The sequence below is a fragment of the Xyrauchen texanus genome, chromosome 35 (genome assembly GCF_025860055.1).
Source record: "Xyrauchen texanus isolate HMW12.3.18 chromosome 35, RBS_HiC_50CHRs, whole genome shotgun sequence".
In the NCBI taxonomy this organism is placed as follows: domain Eukaryota; kingdom Metazoa; phylum Chordata; class Actinopteri; order Cypriniformes; family Catostomidae; genus Xyrauchen; species Xyrauchen texanus.
The window spans coordinates 21,353,996-21,371,359 of NC_068310.1; the positions used below are offsets into that span (position 1 = coordinate 21,353,996).

General features: G+C 43.3%; 1 protein-coding gene and 1 pseudogene across 3 annotated transcripts in view; one reads left to right on the forward strand and one right to left on the reverse strand.

Annotated features, from left to right (window-relative positions):
• The window catches only part of LOC127629229 (sterile alpha motif domain-containing protein 11-like), an 84,305-nt gene extending 75,678 nt beyond the window's left edge, over window positions 1-8,627 (forward strand). The window contains exons 9-14 of one of the 3 annotated variants that reach the window (XR_007968751.1): window positions 1,154-1,232; window positions 1,679-2,394; window positions 4,216-4,340; window positions 4,776-4,886; window positions 6,511-6,809; window positions 6,956-8,627. Coding sequence is in view for 2 of the 3 variants with exons in the window: in XM_052106365.1 (XP_051962325.1) it covers window positions 1,154-1,232; window positions 1,679-2,394; window positions 4,216-4,340; window positions 4,776-4,886; window positions 6,511-6,747 (1,268 nt within the window). In the remaining variant the exon portion in view is untranslated. Of the gene's footprint in view, window positions 1-1,153; window positions 1,233-1,678; window positions 2,395-4,215; window positions 4,341-4,775; window positions 4,887-6,510 lie in introns of all 3 variants that reach the window. The other 2 variants (XM_052106366.1, XM_052106365.1) reach the window with 2 other exon arrangements.
• A 1,525-nt stretch (window positions 8,628-10,152) lies between these two features.
• LOC127629235 (nucleolar complex protein 2 homolog) overlaps window positions 10,153-17,364 on the reverse strand; it is a 65,398-nt pseudogene continuing 58,186 nt past the window's right edge.

Genomic DNA, 17,364 nt, shown 5'->3' on the forward strand with positions numbered 1-17,364 from the left:
CACATTAACACACACTCATATCAACTTCATGCTAATTTAAGCTTCATGCTAATTTCACAAAAAATGTTATTCACCAAAGTGGCATTCAACTGATCACAATGTATAGTCAGGACATTAATAATGTGAAAACTCTTTTCCAATTATCTGTTGTCCAATGTCTGTTTATTTGCCCACTATAACTTTTAGTTTTTTCTGATTCAAAAGTGACTTTTTCTTTCCAATTCTTCCCATAAGTCCTGCACCCCTGAGTCTTCTCTTTACTGTTGTACATGAAACTGGTGTTGAGTGGTTAGAATTCAATGAAGCTGTCAGCTGAGGACATGTGAGGCGTCTATTTCTCAAACTAGAGACTCTGTTGTACTTATCCTCTAGTTAAGTTCTACATCTGGCCTTCTGCATCTCTTTCCTTTGTCTTTGAAGACTGTAGTGCACAACTTTGTATGAAACCTTCAGTTTTTTGGCAATTCCAACCATTGTATAGCCTTCATTCCTCAAAACAATGACTGACGGACTAGTTTCTAGAGAAAGTGTTTTTTTATTTGAGCTAATATTGACCTTAAGACATGCCAGTCTATTGCATACTGTGGCAACTCAAAAACAAACAATGTTAAGCTTCATATAATGAACCAAATAGCTTTCAACTGTGTTTGATATAATGGCAAGTGATTTTCAAGTACCAAATTAGCAATTTAGCATGATTATTCAAGGATAAGGTGTTAGAGTGATGGCTGCTGGAAATGGGGCCTGTCTAGATTTGATCAAATATAAAAAAAAATTCAAATAGTGATGGTGCTGTTTTTTTACATTAGTAATGTCCTGACTATACTTTGTGAGTAGTTGAATGCCATTTTGGTGAATTAAAGTACCAATTTCCTTCCGACTGTACATTATTCCAAACTTTTGGCTGTGTGTGTGTGTGTGTGTGTGTGTGTGTGTGTGTGTGTGTGTGTGTGTGTGTGTGTGTGTGTATATATATATATATATATAATGTATATAACAATGTTAATTTGTATAGATGCATATTTTATCTACAGCATGTACTTATTTCTTTAGGATAGTTTTATTTATTTCTTTAGGATAGTTTTATTTCGGATAAATATATGAAATATTCCTGTCCTGCAAGATATAATGTTCTCTCTGTGTTGTGTGATAGGCTATGGTTTCCTGCAGCCTGCTCAGGCAGAGATGTTTGCACGTCAACAAGAGATTCTTCGTAAACAGAACCTTGCTAGGTAATGTTTTTTATTACAGAACTGCGACTTTGACCATCATTTCTGACACAGAGATATGCATCTTAACAGACCTTAAATTAGCATAGTGTAGAATGTGCAACTGTTTGTATTAAACCGAAAGATATACAGTGTTCCTTCAATCAAGAAAAAAACTGAAAATATCAATGAATTTGAACATTCTAGCCCTGGAAAAGTAATGGGAAATTCATAGAAAGTAAAAAAAAAAAAAAAATGAATAAGCTAGAAATTGCTTATTTGTGTATGTCATATAAAATTGTTTTTTTATAAATGTCCATAAAAGTCATGGAAATTAATTGGTCAAAAGGCGTGGGAACCTGGGATATAGTTAATTAATGATGCACACAAACACTGATCTGGTTCATGATATTATGCAGTAGTCAAAAGCTGCCTCAGTGTGCCTCTCTGACTGTCATTTGTTCCTCCAGGTTGGAAATGTCTGCTGAGTTGTTGAGGCAGAAGGAGTTAGAGAACCTACACAGGCAGCGACTGCTGGGCGACCCGCTGGGTTTGCATCCCGGGCTACCCACCGAACACCCTGCCCTGCGCAGCCTTCAGGAAATCCCAGAGGGCCACCCGCTCCGAGAGGAGCTCAATCGCCGCAACGCCATGCTGGTTTTACGCCATAACAACACCCCGTTACTCTCCCTCAACTACCAGGGGGCAGCAGGCACTTCCTCTAAAGACCTCAGCAACAGGAAGAGCCTGAGGAAAGGAGGACCACTCCGGGGGGACCAACAAGGGGGGTCATCTGAGAATAAAGAGTTTGAGGGCTGTACACGGGACGAAGACAACGAGGGACAGGATGAGGACATGAAAGACTCTGAGAATGATGCAGAGGTTGAAGACAGGCCTGAGAGGACTTCCAAAGTGGATGGACATGGGCTTAGTTCAGAGGTATGCCAAGGCAAGGATATGACCAAATCTAGTGAAGGGGCGAAGGAGTTGGGAGAGGGGTCGGGCAGGCTCAGTGTCCCTTGTAGCTCCACTGAGCAGGAATCACCAACCCACCACATCTTTACATCAGGACTGAGCAAGAGTGAGGCCAAATATCTGCCACCAGGAACTATACCAACCTTACCCACCCTGCCTGGACAGACGCTGCCCTTCACCTTTCCATATACCAGCCCTTACTTTCACACCGGTGAGTTTACAGCTCTCTAACATTCATAAGATAAGAAAATCTAATTCCATCCATTGGAGATCTAACTGGCTATGTCCGAAACCCTAGGTAGTCAGTCACAGAAACTGGCAGTGTTTTTTATATGAAGGTAGTGACTAAAGTTTCAGAATTCAGACTGATTTCCAAGGCACTATAATGTCACGTTTAATAATCTACAACAAATTCAAGTGAGCTTTAGAGTTACCCATGTAAATATTATTTACTAAAATGCCTACGTCTTAAGTGTAAAAAATAAATAAGAATGGACATTTCAAACCGATTTACAACTTTCAAACTGCTCCTTTAGACACCATTTTTATTCCTAGAAACAAACGCTGAACCATACACACAATGTGAGATACCATAGGCATCTTCTGTATGCTGCAAAAATGGGCCAGATGAAGACATCGTAATTGACAGAATGTTACGCAAACATTGGATTCGGAGGTGCCTTGTTGACTTCTAGTCTCCAGATTCTGCTTGTTAAGATAACATATTTCAGCTTACAGACACAGGCACAGTCCCAGACTTCATTTTAGAGGCATTCATTTCCATATCCACAAGTATCTTTCCTCTAATTCCAGTTCTGCAACTTTCCTTTTAACACACATACAAACACACTCAGTGCAACCATGTGCCATGTGTCGGAGCTCCAATAGTAGACCAAAGGAACAGCTGAGAGCAGAGCAGATCTACACACAAACACACCTACCTGAAGAATAAAGTAAAAATAAATATTCAACCATCATCATTTACTCATGTTGTAAGACATAAAAGGAGGTATTACCCAGAATATCCAGGCTTTTATTTTGCATATAAACATAAGTCTATGAAGATAACAGCTGTCAAGTAACAAAAAAGTACCATAAAACACCACCTGTTCCATACAACTCAAGGGTTATATTCTAAGTCTTCTGAAGCCATATGATTTGTGTGAGGAACGGCCCAAAATGTAAGTCATTATTTACTGAAAACCTTGGCTTCTGCCTGTTTATATCTGGCATGTTCGTGATACTTCAAGAACTTCTTTCTTTGCATACAGTCATGCAACTCAAGCACAGCACACAGAAGGGGGAGAATAAGCAGAACAAACTGTACGCAAACTTTGATGGTTGCCGTGAAAATGCCATTTTTTAAGTGTGGAAACATGATATTTAAGGCAAGATTTTCAGTGAATTACTTAAATTTCAGTCTGTTCCTCACACAAACTATCGTATGACTTCAGAGATATTGGAATAAATTGCAGAAGTCAAGTGAAGCAGATTTATGGTACTTTTTTGTAGATGGATAGCACCATTTGTCATACACTTTGTCAAATGGACAAAGTGCAGCATGAACATTTAGCTAAATATCTTATACAAATTTAGTGTTGTACAGGAACAACTTGCATTGTGAACAAAATGAGTGAGTAAATGACAGAATTTTTATTTTTGGCTGAACAATTCCTTGATATGATTTATGACTCCCTTGACTAAATACAAAATACAAGCCATATCAACATATCAGAGAAGCACATAAGGTTTGACACTGCATTAATATCTTGTTACATCAGTTGAGTAGCTGAAGTGTTTGTCCCCACCCAACTCAAATGAGGTTTGAGCAACCTCAGCCATCTGAAACTCATTACCTGCAGTATCTCTCTCCAGCTGAGAGACCTCCCCCAGGAAGGGGCCCTGCCGCTGACCTTTACTAAACTCTGTAATAGGCAGGGTCAAAAACAGAGCGTAATGCAGGTGCTAGAGGGAACAGCAGGCTTTCAGTCTCTAATGATTTCTGCTTCCTCTTGGCCCGCCGGGCCCACAGGCGCCATGGGAGGTCTTTTTGTGGACGGAGAAGAGGCGGGAGCAGCCGAGGACATTAGCAAGTGGAGTGTGGAGGAGGTGTGCAGCTTCATCAGCAGCCTAGCAGGCTGTGGGGATTACACACAGGTGAGGACAAGAGCAGGAGCAGAGCATTGGATGCCTCCCCTCCTCTCCCCTGCTTTTAACAGGGGCCATTGGAGATCTACAGCACAGAACGAAGATCACAAGTGCTGCAAATTTGTAGATGACATTAGACCGAAATAATAGCTTGTTTTAGTTTTTTATAGTGTTCTTTAAAAAGTTAGAAGGCCGCTCTGCGCTGCTCTTATCTTTCTCACTCACAGCTCTGTCGTCTCACACATCACACCACACTGGATGCCAGTCTGTCGCATGCTCAACGCATCACCTAAACCCCTCCGTCGACCACAGCGCACCACATTTCACTGCAAATGCTGCGTGCATGAGCCTTCCCATAGATTGAGAGTCATGTGAATTGTTTGAATATACATTGAACTGATCAAAGTTAATGAATGTCAGCTGAGGTCAGATCATCTCTTTCAGGTGTTCAGAGAGCAGGCCATTGATGGCGAGACTCTTCCATTGCTGACAGAAGACCACCTCCTTAACAACATGGGGTTGAAACTGGGGCCTGCACTCAAGATCCGCACTCAGGTAAATAAATGACCTGCTACACAAGACACCGTTTACACCTGTTATTAAGATCTGTTTCGGGTTCTCCATAGTGGACAGCGCTAAATACAGGTGTCTCAAATGTTTTGTGATTTGATCACTCAAACCATATTTGAAGTTGGTAGAAAATTTATGTAGTATAAATGGTCAATTGTCTTGTTGCATCCCAGACAACAGTGAAGGGTCGCGCCTATGTAAAGGCATTAAACGAAAAATACCATGATGAAAAAATAAAACCCTTTGGGCACTTTTGGTCTTGTGAATTTGTTGAAAATAAAATTAGTTAAAACATTTTTCGCACTTTTCATTTGTATTCTGACAATGTCCAAGAGTGTTTGTACATGCATAACAGGAGGATTTGGCATTTTTTCCTGAAATTAAATCTAAGAAGGAAATGACGGTGATGAATTTTTTTAATAAAATGGCAGACCTCCTTTTTCATGCTATTAGAAAGGTTAATTTCATAGCTAAAATTAGTATTTATCATAAATGCGCCAAACTAAATATTTTCAATTTTTTTTGCATAATTTGGCAAAATAACAGCTTGATTGGCAATGACACACAATAATACTTTACTCACAGGTGATGTTTACCTGGATTTTTCTTCTAACATCACTTTTCTCATCTCAAGCATACTCCTCACTGACACTTTGTTTTAAAACTCGGGTAAAAACTAACAATAAAAAAATTATTATGCCATAACTGTGGAAGTTATAATTTTTTGTTCAATATTTTAATATTTCACACAATAAATATTGACATTTTTGAAATATTTCAATATTTCACTCTTAATAGTTTTATACATGTAATAATATTTACTTTTATAATAGTGTAATATTAAAGTCTGGATATGGGACAAAGCTAAAATAGAATTTTAAAGGCATTTTAAAAGTACCAAAAATAAATGACGTTTAAGTCAGGCCTTCGTTTAAGAAGAAAAAAAAAAAGAAAGTTAAATAAATTAGTTAGTTTTAATTAAAATCATCCCCTGGAATATGAAATTGGCCAAAGTTAAACTAACAGTATACATGCACAAGGCTTCATGGAACTTATTCAGTATGCCTGATATCAACATGCAATGAATGACACCGATAACATAAGCACACACATCCAAGGAGGAATTTGAAGATTTCTTCCCAAAACATTTGAGCTTAGATTAAAATTCCATTATAATTGGGAGAAATGGTGTGGCAAATTGTTTGTGCTTTATTTTTTTGAGATTTTTCATCGCCACATAGTAACACACTGATGTAGTGATAAATGTAATCATTAAATCAGAGACCCTCTCACTGAAATCTGAATGCAAGTGGTCACAGGAGACATGTTACTACATGTGTAAACAGCAATGTGTATTGGCTTACCACTTGTGATTTGATCCATCACCCAAGATGGATCAAAGTTTTCTATAGAGGCAAATACAGCTTAGAGTCTCCAAATGCGGGTTTCGCAATAACTGCAGTTTTGTTTTGTCTGTTTTTTTCTGCATATTCATTTGTCTGAGCTGACATGAAAGCAGTCAACTTGTATCGCTGTTACTGTACATCCTTGTGTACTTCCTGTTGACTGTATGGTGAGAAATAATGCTGGCATGTGGTTGTTCCCTCAGGTGGCGCGACGCATTGGCAGAATATTCTACATGACCAGCTTCCCGCTGGCCCTCCCGCTGCCACCATCTGTTATACGCCCAAAAGACAGAGACCCCCTGCCTGCCGAGACCCGCCCTCCTTCCACCGGCAGCACTTCCTCGCCATTCAGTGTGCCCGCCTGCCGCGTTTCCCCCAAGCAGGAGAAGGGAAACCCCTCCGCAGCAGGAGCCTACGACTCCACTAAACCTCCCTCATAGAGTTGGCCATTAAAACTCTTGACTGCTTCTCCATATGGCAGAGGCAGTGCTCCAAGGAGGAGGTAAAGACGGAGAAAGGGCATGAAGGGGGCCCTCTTTGAAATATTCTTTCCTTCCTCTCATCCTCCCCTGCCACCCCCACCATATACCCCTCCCAAATAAAAAGCAACCTTAAGGACCTTTATGCAGAGGTACTTATTTTTTTTAGGAAATGTATGGAGAAATGTGCCGAATGAAGAGAGACAGTGATGAAACAGTGAGCCAAAAAATCCAAAGATGTGCAAACAGGAACTTGGGGACAAGATAGGAAGCATTATTGTGTGCGAGAGGAGAACGTGAGTAGACATGCCAGAATTCAGCTAGTGCACAAGGTCAAACAGACACTGTAGAAAAGCATTTTCGATGAGACGTGGTAACTTGTGGTATCCAACAGGACTTGGAAAGAGACATTTTCTTTTCCTGCTTTCTCTCAACCTCCTTTAACTTTCATCGTTTCAAATTCCTGGAGTTGGCTTTGCTTTGAGAGACTAAACACCCCAAAGGAGTCAATATGAACAGGATGGAACTCATTTGCAGTTTTAACCAGTGCAACTATGCATTCCACCAATCCAAAGCCAAAGGTTGGCTGGATGTGGAATTTTTAAAGGAGATCAAACGTTGATTTTGCCAGTGACGAAACAAGGTACACAGATACAGGCAGGTGGGAGCAGAAATGACCTCAAAAATACAAGAGATGTGGAAAGCACTTAAACTCCCTGTGACCAAAAGCCATCATCCAAAGCAATGGCCCAACCGCTCACCTGACAAATGTCTGGGCCCCATTTTACTTTCACTACCGTGTAGGAGGAGCATCGGGGATGGATGTACTGGTATGCCCGTCACAATGCCAGTCCATAGACGGAGGTCACAGTTACTGCTGTGGGAATGGTTATCCGTAATTGTACAGAAACATGTTCAAGATGAGAATATAATGAAGATGTAATAAGTGGTACTTTTCGTTAAATGTAGTTGCACGAATTTAAATTTTTATTACTGAACAAAATTTGACCGGCTACTGACTTGGTGGTACTTTTGTTCAACTTTTTCTGTTTGCTGTGTATTGCAGTTTTAATAATCATGAGCCCCACTCTTAAAGGCCACTTCAGCATAAAGGAAAAAAGTAATATTTATAGGGACTTCTGTTTGCTGTAGTTCGAGCAACAAAATATAAGTAAATTGCCCTTAACTTGAACCCAAAGAACAATACTTTTCTCTTTGTTGCAGGGAAACAGAAGGCACAAAGCTCTTTATGCAAATCTTTTAAATTGTTTGTTTGTTTTTAAATATGTAAGCAATTAATTAAAATAGTCTCTAGATTTCCCATCAATTTTTTTGTCTTTATCCTATTTTTCTATTCTCCACTGGGTGAAATAAATCCTATTGAAAACTTACAGATGCCTTTTCCCTCGTTTTTCTCTGGGTAATGTGTTTATTTCCAAACTCCTCCACAGTAGGCTGGGAGTGGCGGCCCCAGTGGATGGTAAATCCCCTGGGTTGGGAGGAGGGGGAGGGCAGGGTTCAGGTCAACAACAGCTGTCAGTGCGTCAGGTTCAGTCACAGGCCAGGACCCCTCTGGCCCCCATCTCCCGCCTAACCCAAAAAACAACTGACTCCCAGGGACGCCCGCCATCCACCCCTTAATAATAAAAAAAAAAATCTTTACTGCACCCCGTGACTGCCAGCACCAGGTGCTGTGTGTGATAGACTGTGCACAGAGTGATAGATGAGTAAACCTGTTACCCAGTCAAAGACTCACATACATGCTGCAGCTCAAGTGGAAACTGAGTTTCCTCTAATGCAGCCCAGCTGACGTTTAGTCATGGTGGCCTGAATTTAACTTTGCCTGGAGTTCTAAAAAAAACTCCTAAAGCTGGGAGCTAGTATGGAAAGAACTAACAGAATGCACGTCAAAATATGAGTGTGCACACACTGACATTTTGCAACAGAGAAAATGATAAAGCAATAAACAACAGCTGTTACACCAGGTGAGAAGTCCCAATTTTGAGCACAACAGGATGATTTCACAAAGTTGAATAACAGAAGTTTAAAAAAAATTCTTAAAGGATAGTTTACCCAAAAATACAAATTCTGTAATCATTTAATCAACCTCATATCATTCCACATTTATATAACATACTTTCTTCCATGGAACAATAGAAAGCATCTAAATAAAGTTGATGCTGATGGTTTCCATACAAGTAAAACGTGACAGGCTATCAACCACTTATATGCTACAACTTAATTTGTGTTCAATGGAAGAAAGTCACACAGGAGTGAAAGTAAATGACAGAATTTTGCTTTTTGGTTGAACTATCCCTTTAACTTCCAGTCCCACAAGCACACATATTTTCCTGATTTGATAATGCTTTTAGAAAACAGTGACCAATTATGCTTACTTAACTGGCAACATAAAGTCATTAAAAGTTTAAGCAAAAAATGATCAGTATGCATAATTTTTTTTTCCCATTACCCCATTTTCGCATTGCACGTTAACACCTTTACCGACGGTCTTACAGTACCAGCTTATCCAATAACTATTTGTGTTTTGACATCAGAAACAAAAGAACAACTCAATGCTTTCAACCCTTATGTTCAAACTGTTTTCTTGATTTTGTTATATTTTTTTTAAATGCTGATTTTTGGTCGTTTTTAGCATATTGGTTTGCATGTATGAATAAGAGTAGTATTCTTAGCTCAGTTTAAAACATTTTACCTTGTTGAAATCCATTTAGCAGAGTTCTGCAGATTTTTGCTCAAATTCAGTGCAGAAAATGCAAATAAGGTCTGCTAATTACGTGCACCATAACTTGAGCTGTGTGGAGTCTTGGCAGCAGAGTCGCTGCTTTAAAACTTTTCGAAAAAGCCAAGCCGATACAGAAAGTGACGTGAAAGCACTGAAGGGGAGAGACGTTTTGGCAAGAGAACAGGCTGCCCTCTGTTTCTTCCCTTCCTCTCTCCCCACCTGGGCAGCACAGCCTGGCAGTGGATGATACGAGAGTTTGGCAGCCTGGTGCTCCAGGCCGACCCCTCTGCCTCCACCTCCCTCCGATGGACCCATTCACTGCCTCTAAATGCAAGCAGTGCCTTGGGCACACCAATACCATATTATAAACACTGGTGAAAAGAACCAATTTTTACATCCCCTAAACATAGAGAAATATTGTAATCATTCTTTAATTTTTTCCACTGTATTATAGGTGAAGTATAACTTCTGCACCGCTAGTAGCACAAGATATAACTGAAACATTATTGAATAGTGATCAATGTTATGACCTGGCCAACCAGGCTGATCAAACAAACAGATTGCAATTCCATTTGTGGCCACTAGTAGCACAGAAACACTTACATCACCTTTAAGGAGCAATTATTGATTGTCACACTATATAAGTAAAAATTTGTATGGAGTGTAAACAATACTTTGAAAACTTTTTGTTTTTATAAAGGTCTTTAATTTGATAAAAGATTCATTTAGTTTTGGTTCACAAATTTTGAAATACAATGGTGCAAAAGGAAACATTACTACGACAGGGGCTGTACATAGCTTTCAGTAACGGTGCCAGTTATGTCTGGATGTGAAATAGAAAGCAGTCTGATATAACTGTGACTTCAGTCCTGATCAAAGAGCTCTAGGTCCTCGATCATATCGTCATCTCACTGTCTCACCTCCTTCAGTTCTGTGCCCAACATCGTCTGTGGTGTTTTACCTTTAGAAAACGAGGCCTTTTTTTGGTCACCATCTGAGAGAGATAATGAAAGAAATAGGGAAGAAATAAACAATGTGTAAACTGAATGGGTGTGTGTGTATATGAGTATATATATATATATATATGTGTGTGTGTGTGTGTGTGTGTGTGTGTGTGTGTGTGTGTGTGTGTGTGTGTGTATGTATGTATATGTTTTCAATCAATTAACATTTTTAATCAAAATAATCTTATCTAGTGTGGTCACCAGCTGTATTTAGTACTGCAGTACATCTCCTCCTCATGGACTGCACCAGATTTGCCAGTTCTTGCTGTGAGATGTTACCCCACTCTTTCACCAAGGCATTTGCAAGTTCCCGGACATTTCTGGGGGGAATGGCCCTAGCCCTCACCCTCCAATACAACAGGTCCCAGACGTGCTCAATGGGATTGAGATCTGGGCTCTTCGCTGGTCATGACAGAACACTGACATTCCTGTCTTGCAGGAAATCACGCACAGAACGTCTTAGGTGACTCACAGTACGGACATTGCAATTTATTGCCCTGGCCACATCTGCGGTCCTCATGCCTCCATGCAGCATGCCTATGGCATGTTCACACAGTTGAGCAGGGACCCTGGGCATCTTTCTTTTGGTGTTTTTCAGAGTCAGTAGAAAGGTCTCTTTAGTGGCATACATTTTTATAACGGTGACCTTAATTGTCTACCGTCTGTAAGCTGTTAGTTTCTTAATGACCGTTCCACAGGTGTATGTGCATTAATTGTTTATGGTTCATTGAACAAGCATGAAAAACATTGTTTTAACCCTTTTCAATAAAAATCTGTAAAGTTATTTGGATTTTTACAAAATTATCTTTAAAATACACTGTCCTGAAAAACGTAAGTTTTTTGCTTGAGTTTATAATATGGATTGAAATTCAGTTTAAAATAAAGTGCATTATTGTGGCAGATGAATAAAGCGTTGATTAGACAATATAAAAGTGGCTTAGGAACTCACTAAATTGTTTGTTTTATTTTCATATTATTGAAAAATCCTACAGTTGACGTAGATGAGTTTGTCAATGTGTCCAGTTCTTGCGTTCCGTCTGTGCGATTTCTAATTGTCGATCTATGTACATGTGTGCACCTCAGAGGGATGTGTTTGGAGCAACTCAGTGGTATTCAGTGTCATAAACGCTGCATTTTTAGGATCCTGTGTAAAATTAAAAGTGGTGGAAATTTTGAAAATAGAATCTCAATATTCCTGTTCCCTATCGAGAGGTCTCTCCTATTGCGTAAGTAGCTTACGCTATGGGAAAACTCTGTTTCTCGAGAAATATTGAAGTCTTTATGTAAAACGCATTGCAGCTGCACAGCAGACAGTAATGAGCGAGGCAGCTCGGTCATTGGCTGTGCTACGGCAACTGCTCGAACCAATGACGGGGCGACTCTGAACGCAGCGACCAATGGTAGCGCTACCGCATTCAGCGGCTCAGAGCCGCCCGAAATTAGCATAGCCAGGCTATATAATGGGCACCCGTCATACGAGTTCCTTTAGATTTAATCTCCTTCAGCGAAGACCTCCTCTTCGCTGGATCCTCCGGATTGTTGGAGTCTTTCGCCTGCCGTTGACAAGCCTACAGCAGGACTGCTAAGAGGACGCCGGCGCCTTCAGCCGCCTTCGAAGCCTTCTGCTATGCCATCCGGTGCGCATCACTATATCCTTTTTACTAAGCTACTTTGCAAGTGTTCACCTTTGCAACACTTTTTGTATTTAGTAAAAGAGCAAATTCGAGGCGTTGTTCCAACTGCCTTCGACCTGCGCCTCGTGCAGAGGCCTTCTTCCTGACAGGGACCATCACATTATCTGCACTTGCTGCCTGGGACCTGACCACGCAGAAGCTGCTTTCACTCGAGGCAGATGCCCCGAATGTGACTCCCTGGGCCTCAACGAGCCGCGCGCTCTCTTCGCCACGAACGAGCCTGCTACCACCGTGCTGCCGTCCCCTCTGTTCGAGCCGCGCAAGAAAAAAGCGCCGCTCACGGAGGCCGCCAGAGCACGCGGACTTCAGTGACATCACGCCGGGCCAGTCCCTGCGTGCTTCACCACCACCCGAGAACTCCCCACCGCCAGTCCAATTCACGCAGACAGACCAGCACCCCTCCAACAGAGCGGTGGGTCTCATCTCGTTCGGGCGCGCCAGGGGACGACGGTGAAAAGGATGACAGCCTTTCCAATTGGCGCTGCATCCGACGACTGGCCGGGCTCGGCCTTCGACCCCGCGCCGTCGACATTAGCGGACACGGGCACCAGCACGGTAAGAGAGTTCGCTGAACGCTTCACTGCAGCGAGCAAAACGTGTAAAACATTACCCAGTCCCCTTACAGGCGGCTGGAAATGTCTGTACAGCAGTCAGTGGGCCAGTCACAGAACTTGCTCACCTGCAATCAAATGCCATTTTAACGGCAACACACAGAAATCACAAGAGTCATTTTCTGCCTGTGTCACTAAGGGGGTCACGTGTCCACACTAAAGTGCGCACTCCCACATATCAATACTGTCCAAACAGTGCCGAATAATTTCCCAGCTCGAGCTGGACGCCCCATAAATGTAGATCGTGTGCCTATTGTCATGTATGCACCACTACACACAAGCACTGTTCCCACAGTTATAAACACTTCCCCAGTAAAAGCGGGAAATACTATAAATGTAGCGTGTGTGCCTGCTGTCCTGCACGCACCCCTACACACAAAACACTGTATGAATGGCCAAAAAACACTCCGCCGCTAGCGGGAGGCTTTATGAAAGTGGCGCGCGTGCCTACCACAGTAGATGCACCCCCACCCATAAGCGCTGCAAATACAGTTTCAAACAGTTCTCTGTCTCATGCCGCAAGCATCACAGATGCGACGCACGAGCCAAGAAACTCCCCGCTAAGAGCGGGAAGCTTTATGAAAGTGGCGGCGTGCCTATTACAATGTATGCACCCCCACCTGTAAACACTGTCTATACAGTTTCAAACATTTCTCCAGCTCACGAATGCGAGCATTACGGAGATAGCGTGTGTGCCTGTAAGCTCACACGCACCCCTGCACTCGGCACTCAACACGGCTGCTCAGCGCGCACCTGCGCCTCTGGGAGCTGTAAACTCAGTGTTAGCACAAGGCAATTTGCCGGTGGGGCCCATACGTCACTGCGACACGCCCCCAGCCAACATTCAGCCCATATCTGTGCAAGCAAAAGCCTGGGAAAAAATCCCCGACATGCCAAAATGGGTTTTGAACATAATAAAACACGGTTACTCACTTCAATTCGCTCGCAGACCACCCCGCTTTTCAGCAGTGGTCGAGACGAAAGTGAGGAAAGATGTGTCACATGTTCTACGCACAGAGGTGCTCGAACTGATAGAGAAGGGCGCTATAGAAACTGGAAACGAAAACGAGGCGGGTTTTTACAGCCGCTATTTTCTCGTCCCAAAAAAGGACTGTGGCCTCCGCCCCATCCTAGATCTCAGACATCTGAACAAAGCTTTTATGATTCGCTCGTTCAGAATGTTAACAACCAAACATATCCTCGCGCAAGTTCGCCCCGGGGGTTGGTTTCTATCAGTGGATTTGAAAGACGCTTACTTTCACATTCCGATAGCACCTCATCACAGGCCTTTTCTGAGATTCAGCTCTGAGGGACAGTCATACCAGTACACAGTACTACCATTCGACCTATCATTGGCCCCCGTACATTCACAAAATGTATGGACGTGGCACTTTCCCCTGAGACAGCGGGAGTGCGAATACTGAATTACCTCGACGATTGGCTAATCATAGCACAATCAGAGGGTCAGTTAACGACGCACAGATCTTGGATTATCGGCCATCTAGAATGCCTGGGTCTGAGAATCAATTTTGCAAAGAGCGTGCTATCCCCAGCCAGAATATCTCTTCTGGGAATAGTGCTAGACTCAGTGCAGATGACAGCGCGCCTCTCATCAGAGCGCGCGCTCTCTATTCGACGCCTTGCAACATCATTCAGAGAGGGCGCGCGCGCCCCCGTCAAACGATTTCAAAGAATGCTCGGTCTCATGGCCTCGGCATCAGCTGTACTCCAGCTAGGATTGTTGCACACGCGTCCTCTCCAGCGCTGGCTCAAGAGCCGTGTCCCCTCACGCGTGGCGCTCGGGCCACTTTTTGATCAGAGCGAATAACGGCTGTATAAAAGCCCTGATGCCCTGGAAAGCCATCAACTGGTATCAAACCGGCGTGAGTCTGGGCGTGAACACGCGGAGAAAAATGATCACGACAGATGCCTCCAAAATAGGATGGGGGGCCCTTTACGAGGGCAGGCCTGTCTCCGGCTTTTGGTCAAACCCGGAAAAGCGCCTACATATAAACTGTCTGGAAATGAAGGCGGTCGCCTTGGCTCTCAGAGCCCTGCTTCCGTACCTGAAAAACGAACACGTCCTGGTCCGAACGGACAACATGACAGTAGTTTTGTATATAAATCACCAGGGTGGACTTAGGTTGAGCTCCCTGCACTCTATGGAGGGCCCTCCATGCATGGCCCCTCAACGGGTTACCGAGAACCTCCCCAGTGGAGTTTTGAGAACCATCACTGAGGCGCGAGCACCCTCTACGAGGCGCTTATATGCCCAAAAGTGGAAAGTGTTCAGTGACTGGTGTGATACCAAGAGCTTGAACCCCAAATCGTGTGAGATACCAAGTGTACTCGCCTTTTTGCAAGAGCTGCTGGAGGCGGGCCGCACACCCTCCACGCTCAAAGTCTATGTGGCTGCCATAGCAGCGTCGCACAATCCTGATAAAGGACATTCATTAGGGAAAAACGATCTAATCATTCGTTTCCTAAGAGGCTAGGAGGATGAACCCTCCTCGCCCCCCCTCGGTGCCGATCTGGGACCTGGCCACGGTCCTGGACACACTCAAGAGTGCCCCTTTAGAACCTCTCCGAACCGTGCACCTTAAACAGCAAAACTGCGCGCTTGCTGGCGCTCGCTTCAGTCAAGAGAGTGGGCGACCTGCACGCGCTGTCATCAAGCGCTGCTTGCCTGGAATTTGGACCTAAAGACTGCAGAGTTGTCCTTAGGCCAAAGCACGGGTATATTCCTAAAGTGCTCTCCACACCCTTCAGAGCACAGGTGATATCTCTGGCAGCGCTATCGTCCCCAGCAGGCTAAAGCGACGCTAATTTACTCTGCCCGTCAGGCGCTCAGAGTATATTTGGAGCGTTCTGCCCTGTTCAGACAGGCGGAAAAATTATTCGTATGCTTTGGCGGCCGCACTAAAGGTCTCGCAGTCTCAAAGCAAAGAATATCACGCTGGATAGTGGATGCTATAGCGCTAGCTTATGAAGCCAAGGGCCTTCAATGCCCCTTAGGCGTCAGAGCTCACTCTACGAGGAGCATGGCCTCCTCGTGGGCTTGGTTGAGTGGGAAACCCATTTAAGATATTTGTGCGGCGGCGGGCTGGGCCTCGCCTTCGACATTTATCAGGTTTTATAACCTACAGGTCCCCTCATTGCATTCCAACATTCTATCAATCTGACTGTAGAATGGACTGGAGTATGTATATGCTGAGCATTATCTCCTCCCTTATAAGGTCCGTCTCTGACCGACTTAGAGGATTTTTTATGCATATCAGTACATAGAAAAATGCATTCCAACATTCTATCAGCCTGACTGTAGAATGGACTGGAGTATGTATATGCTGAGCATTATCTCCTCCCTTACAAGGTCCGTCTCTGACTGACTTAAAGGATTTTTTATGCATATCAGCACATAGAAAACTCAGTACATAAGATATGTGCTTGTGTTTGTACTATGAGCCCCACCATGGACCACCTTGGAAGGGCTCTATACTATCCCATTATGTAGCTCGCCGTTGGCGGCTCGTGGAATAATCACTTTGCTTTAAGGCTCAGGCATCTGCCTCTGGCTTTATAGAGCGAAGTCAGCATGCACGGCGTTTTACATGGTGTTCCCATAGCGTAAGCTACTTACGCAATAGGAGAGACCTCTCGATAGGGAGCGACTCGGTTACTAACGTAACCTCGGTTCCCTGAGAGGAGGGAACAAGTATTGCGTAAGCTGGCGTGCTTGTGCTTGGTCCGTTCAGCTTCAGTCGATTGAACCTAAAGGAACTTCGTATGACGGGTGCCCATTATATAGCCTGGCTATGCTAATTTCGGCAGGCTCTGAGCCGTGAGCAGCGGTAGCGCCCATTGGTCGCAGCGTTCAGAGTCGCCCGTCATTGGTTCGAGCAGTTGCCGCAGCACAGCCAATGACCGAGCTGCCTCACTCATTACTGTCTGCTGTGCAGCTGCAATGCGTTTTACATAAAGACTTCAATATTTCTCGAGAAACAGAGTTTTCCCATAGCGTAAGCTAATTAATCAATACTCGTTCCCTCTTCTCAGGGAACCGAGGTTACGTTAGTAACCGAGTCATTTTCTGTTGTGCTTACTCCAGTGAGCGGTTCTCATTCTGGGAGGGTTGTTGAGGCATACTGCCACCTTTTGACGTGGTGCATAAAAACAGATGTACATCATGCTTGAACTGCTCGTATGGTAGGAGAATCTGTACTTTTATTACGGACTTGACGTACACGTCAGGGGGCATGATTAATTGCGTATATTTTTAGAGTGTTTTTTTTATTTTATAGAATGAATCGCACTAAATGAACGCGTTACATCAACAGCCCTATATACAGTATATCTCAAGATACTTCAAGATACACACAGGCGGACGGCACATGCACGCTACAACAAATCCTATGAGATACTGGACTATGAGATACTGGACTATTTCTTTTCAGGAGTTTAGACCCATAAAGATGTCTTTAGTTTCCTTCAGACTCTAGTTATACAAATGCAGGTATCTCCTGACCTCC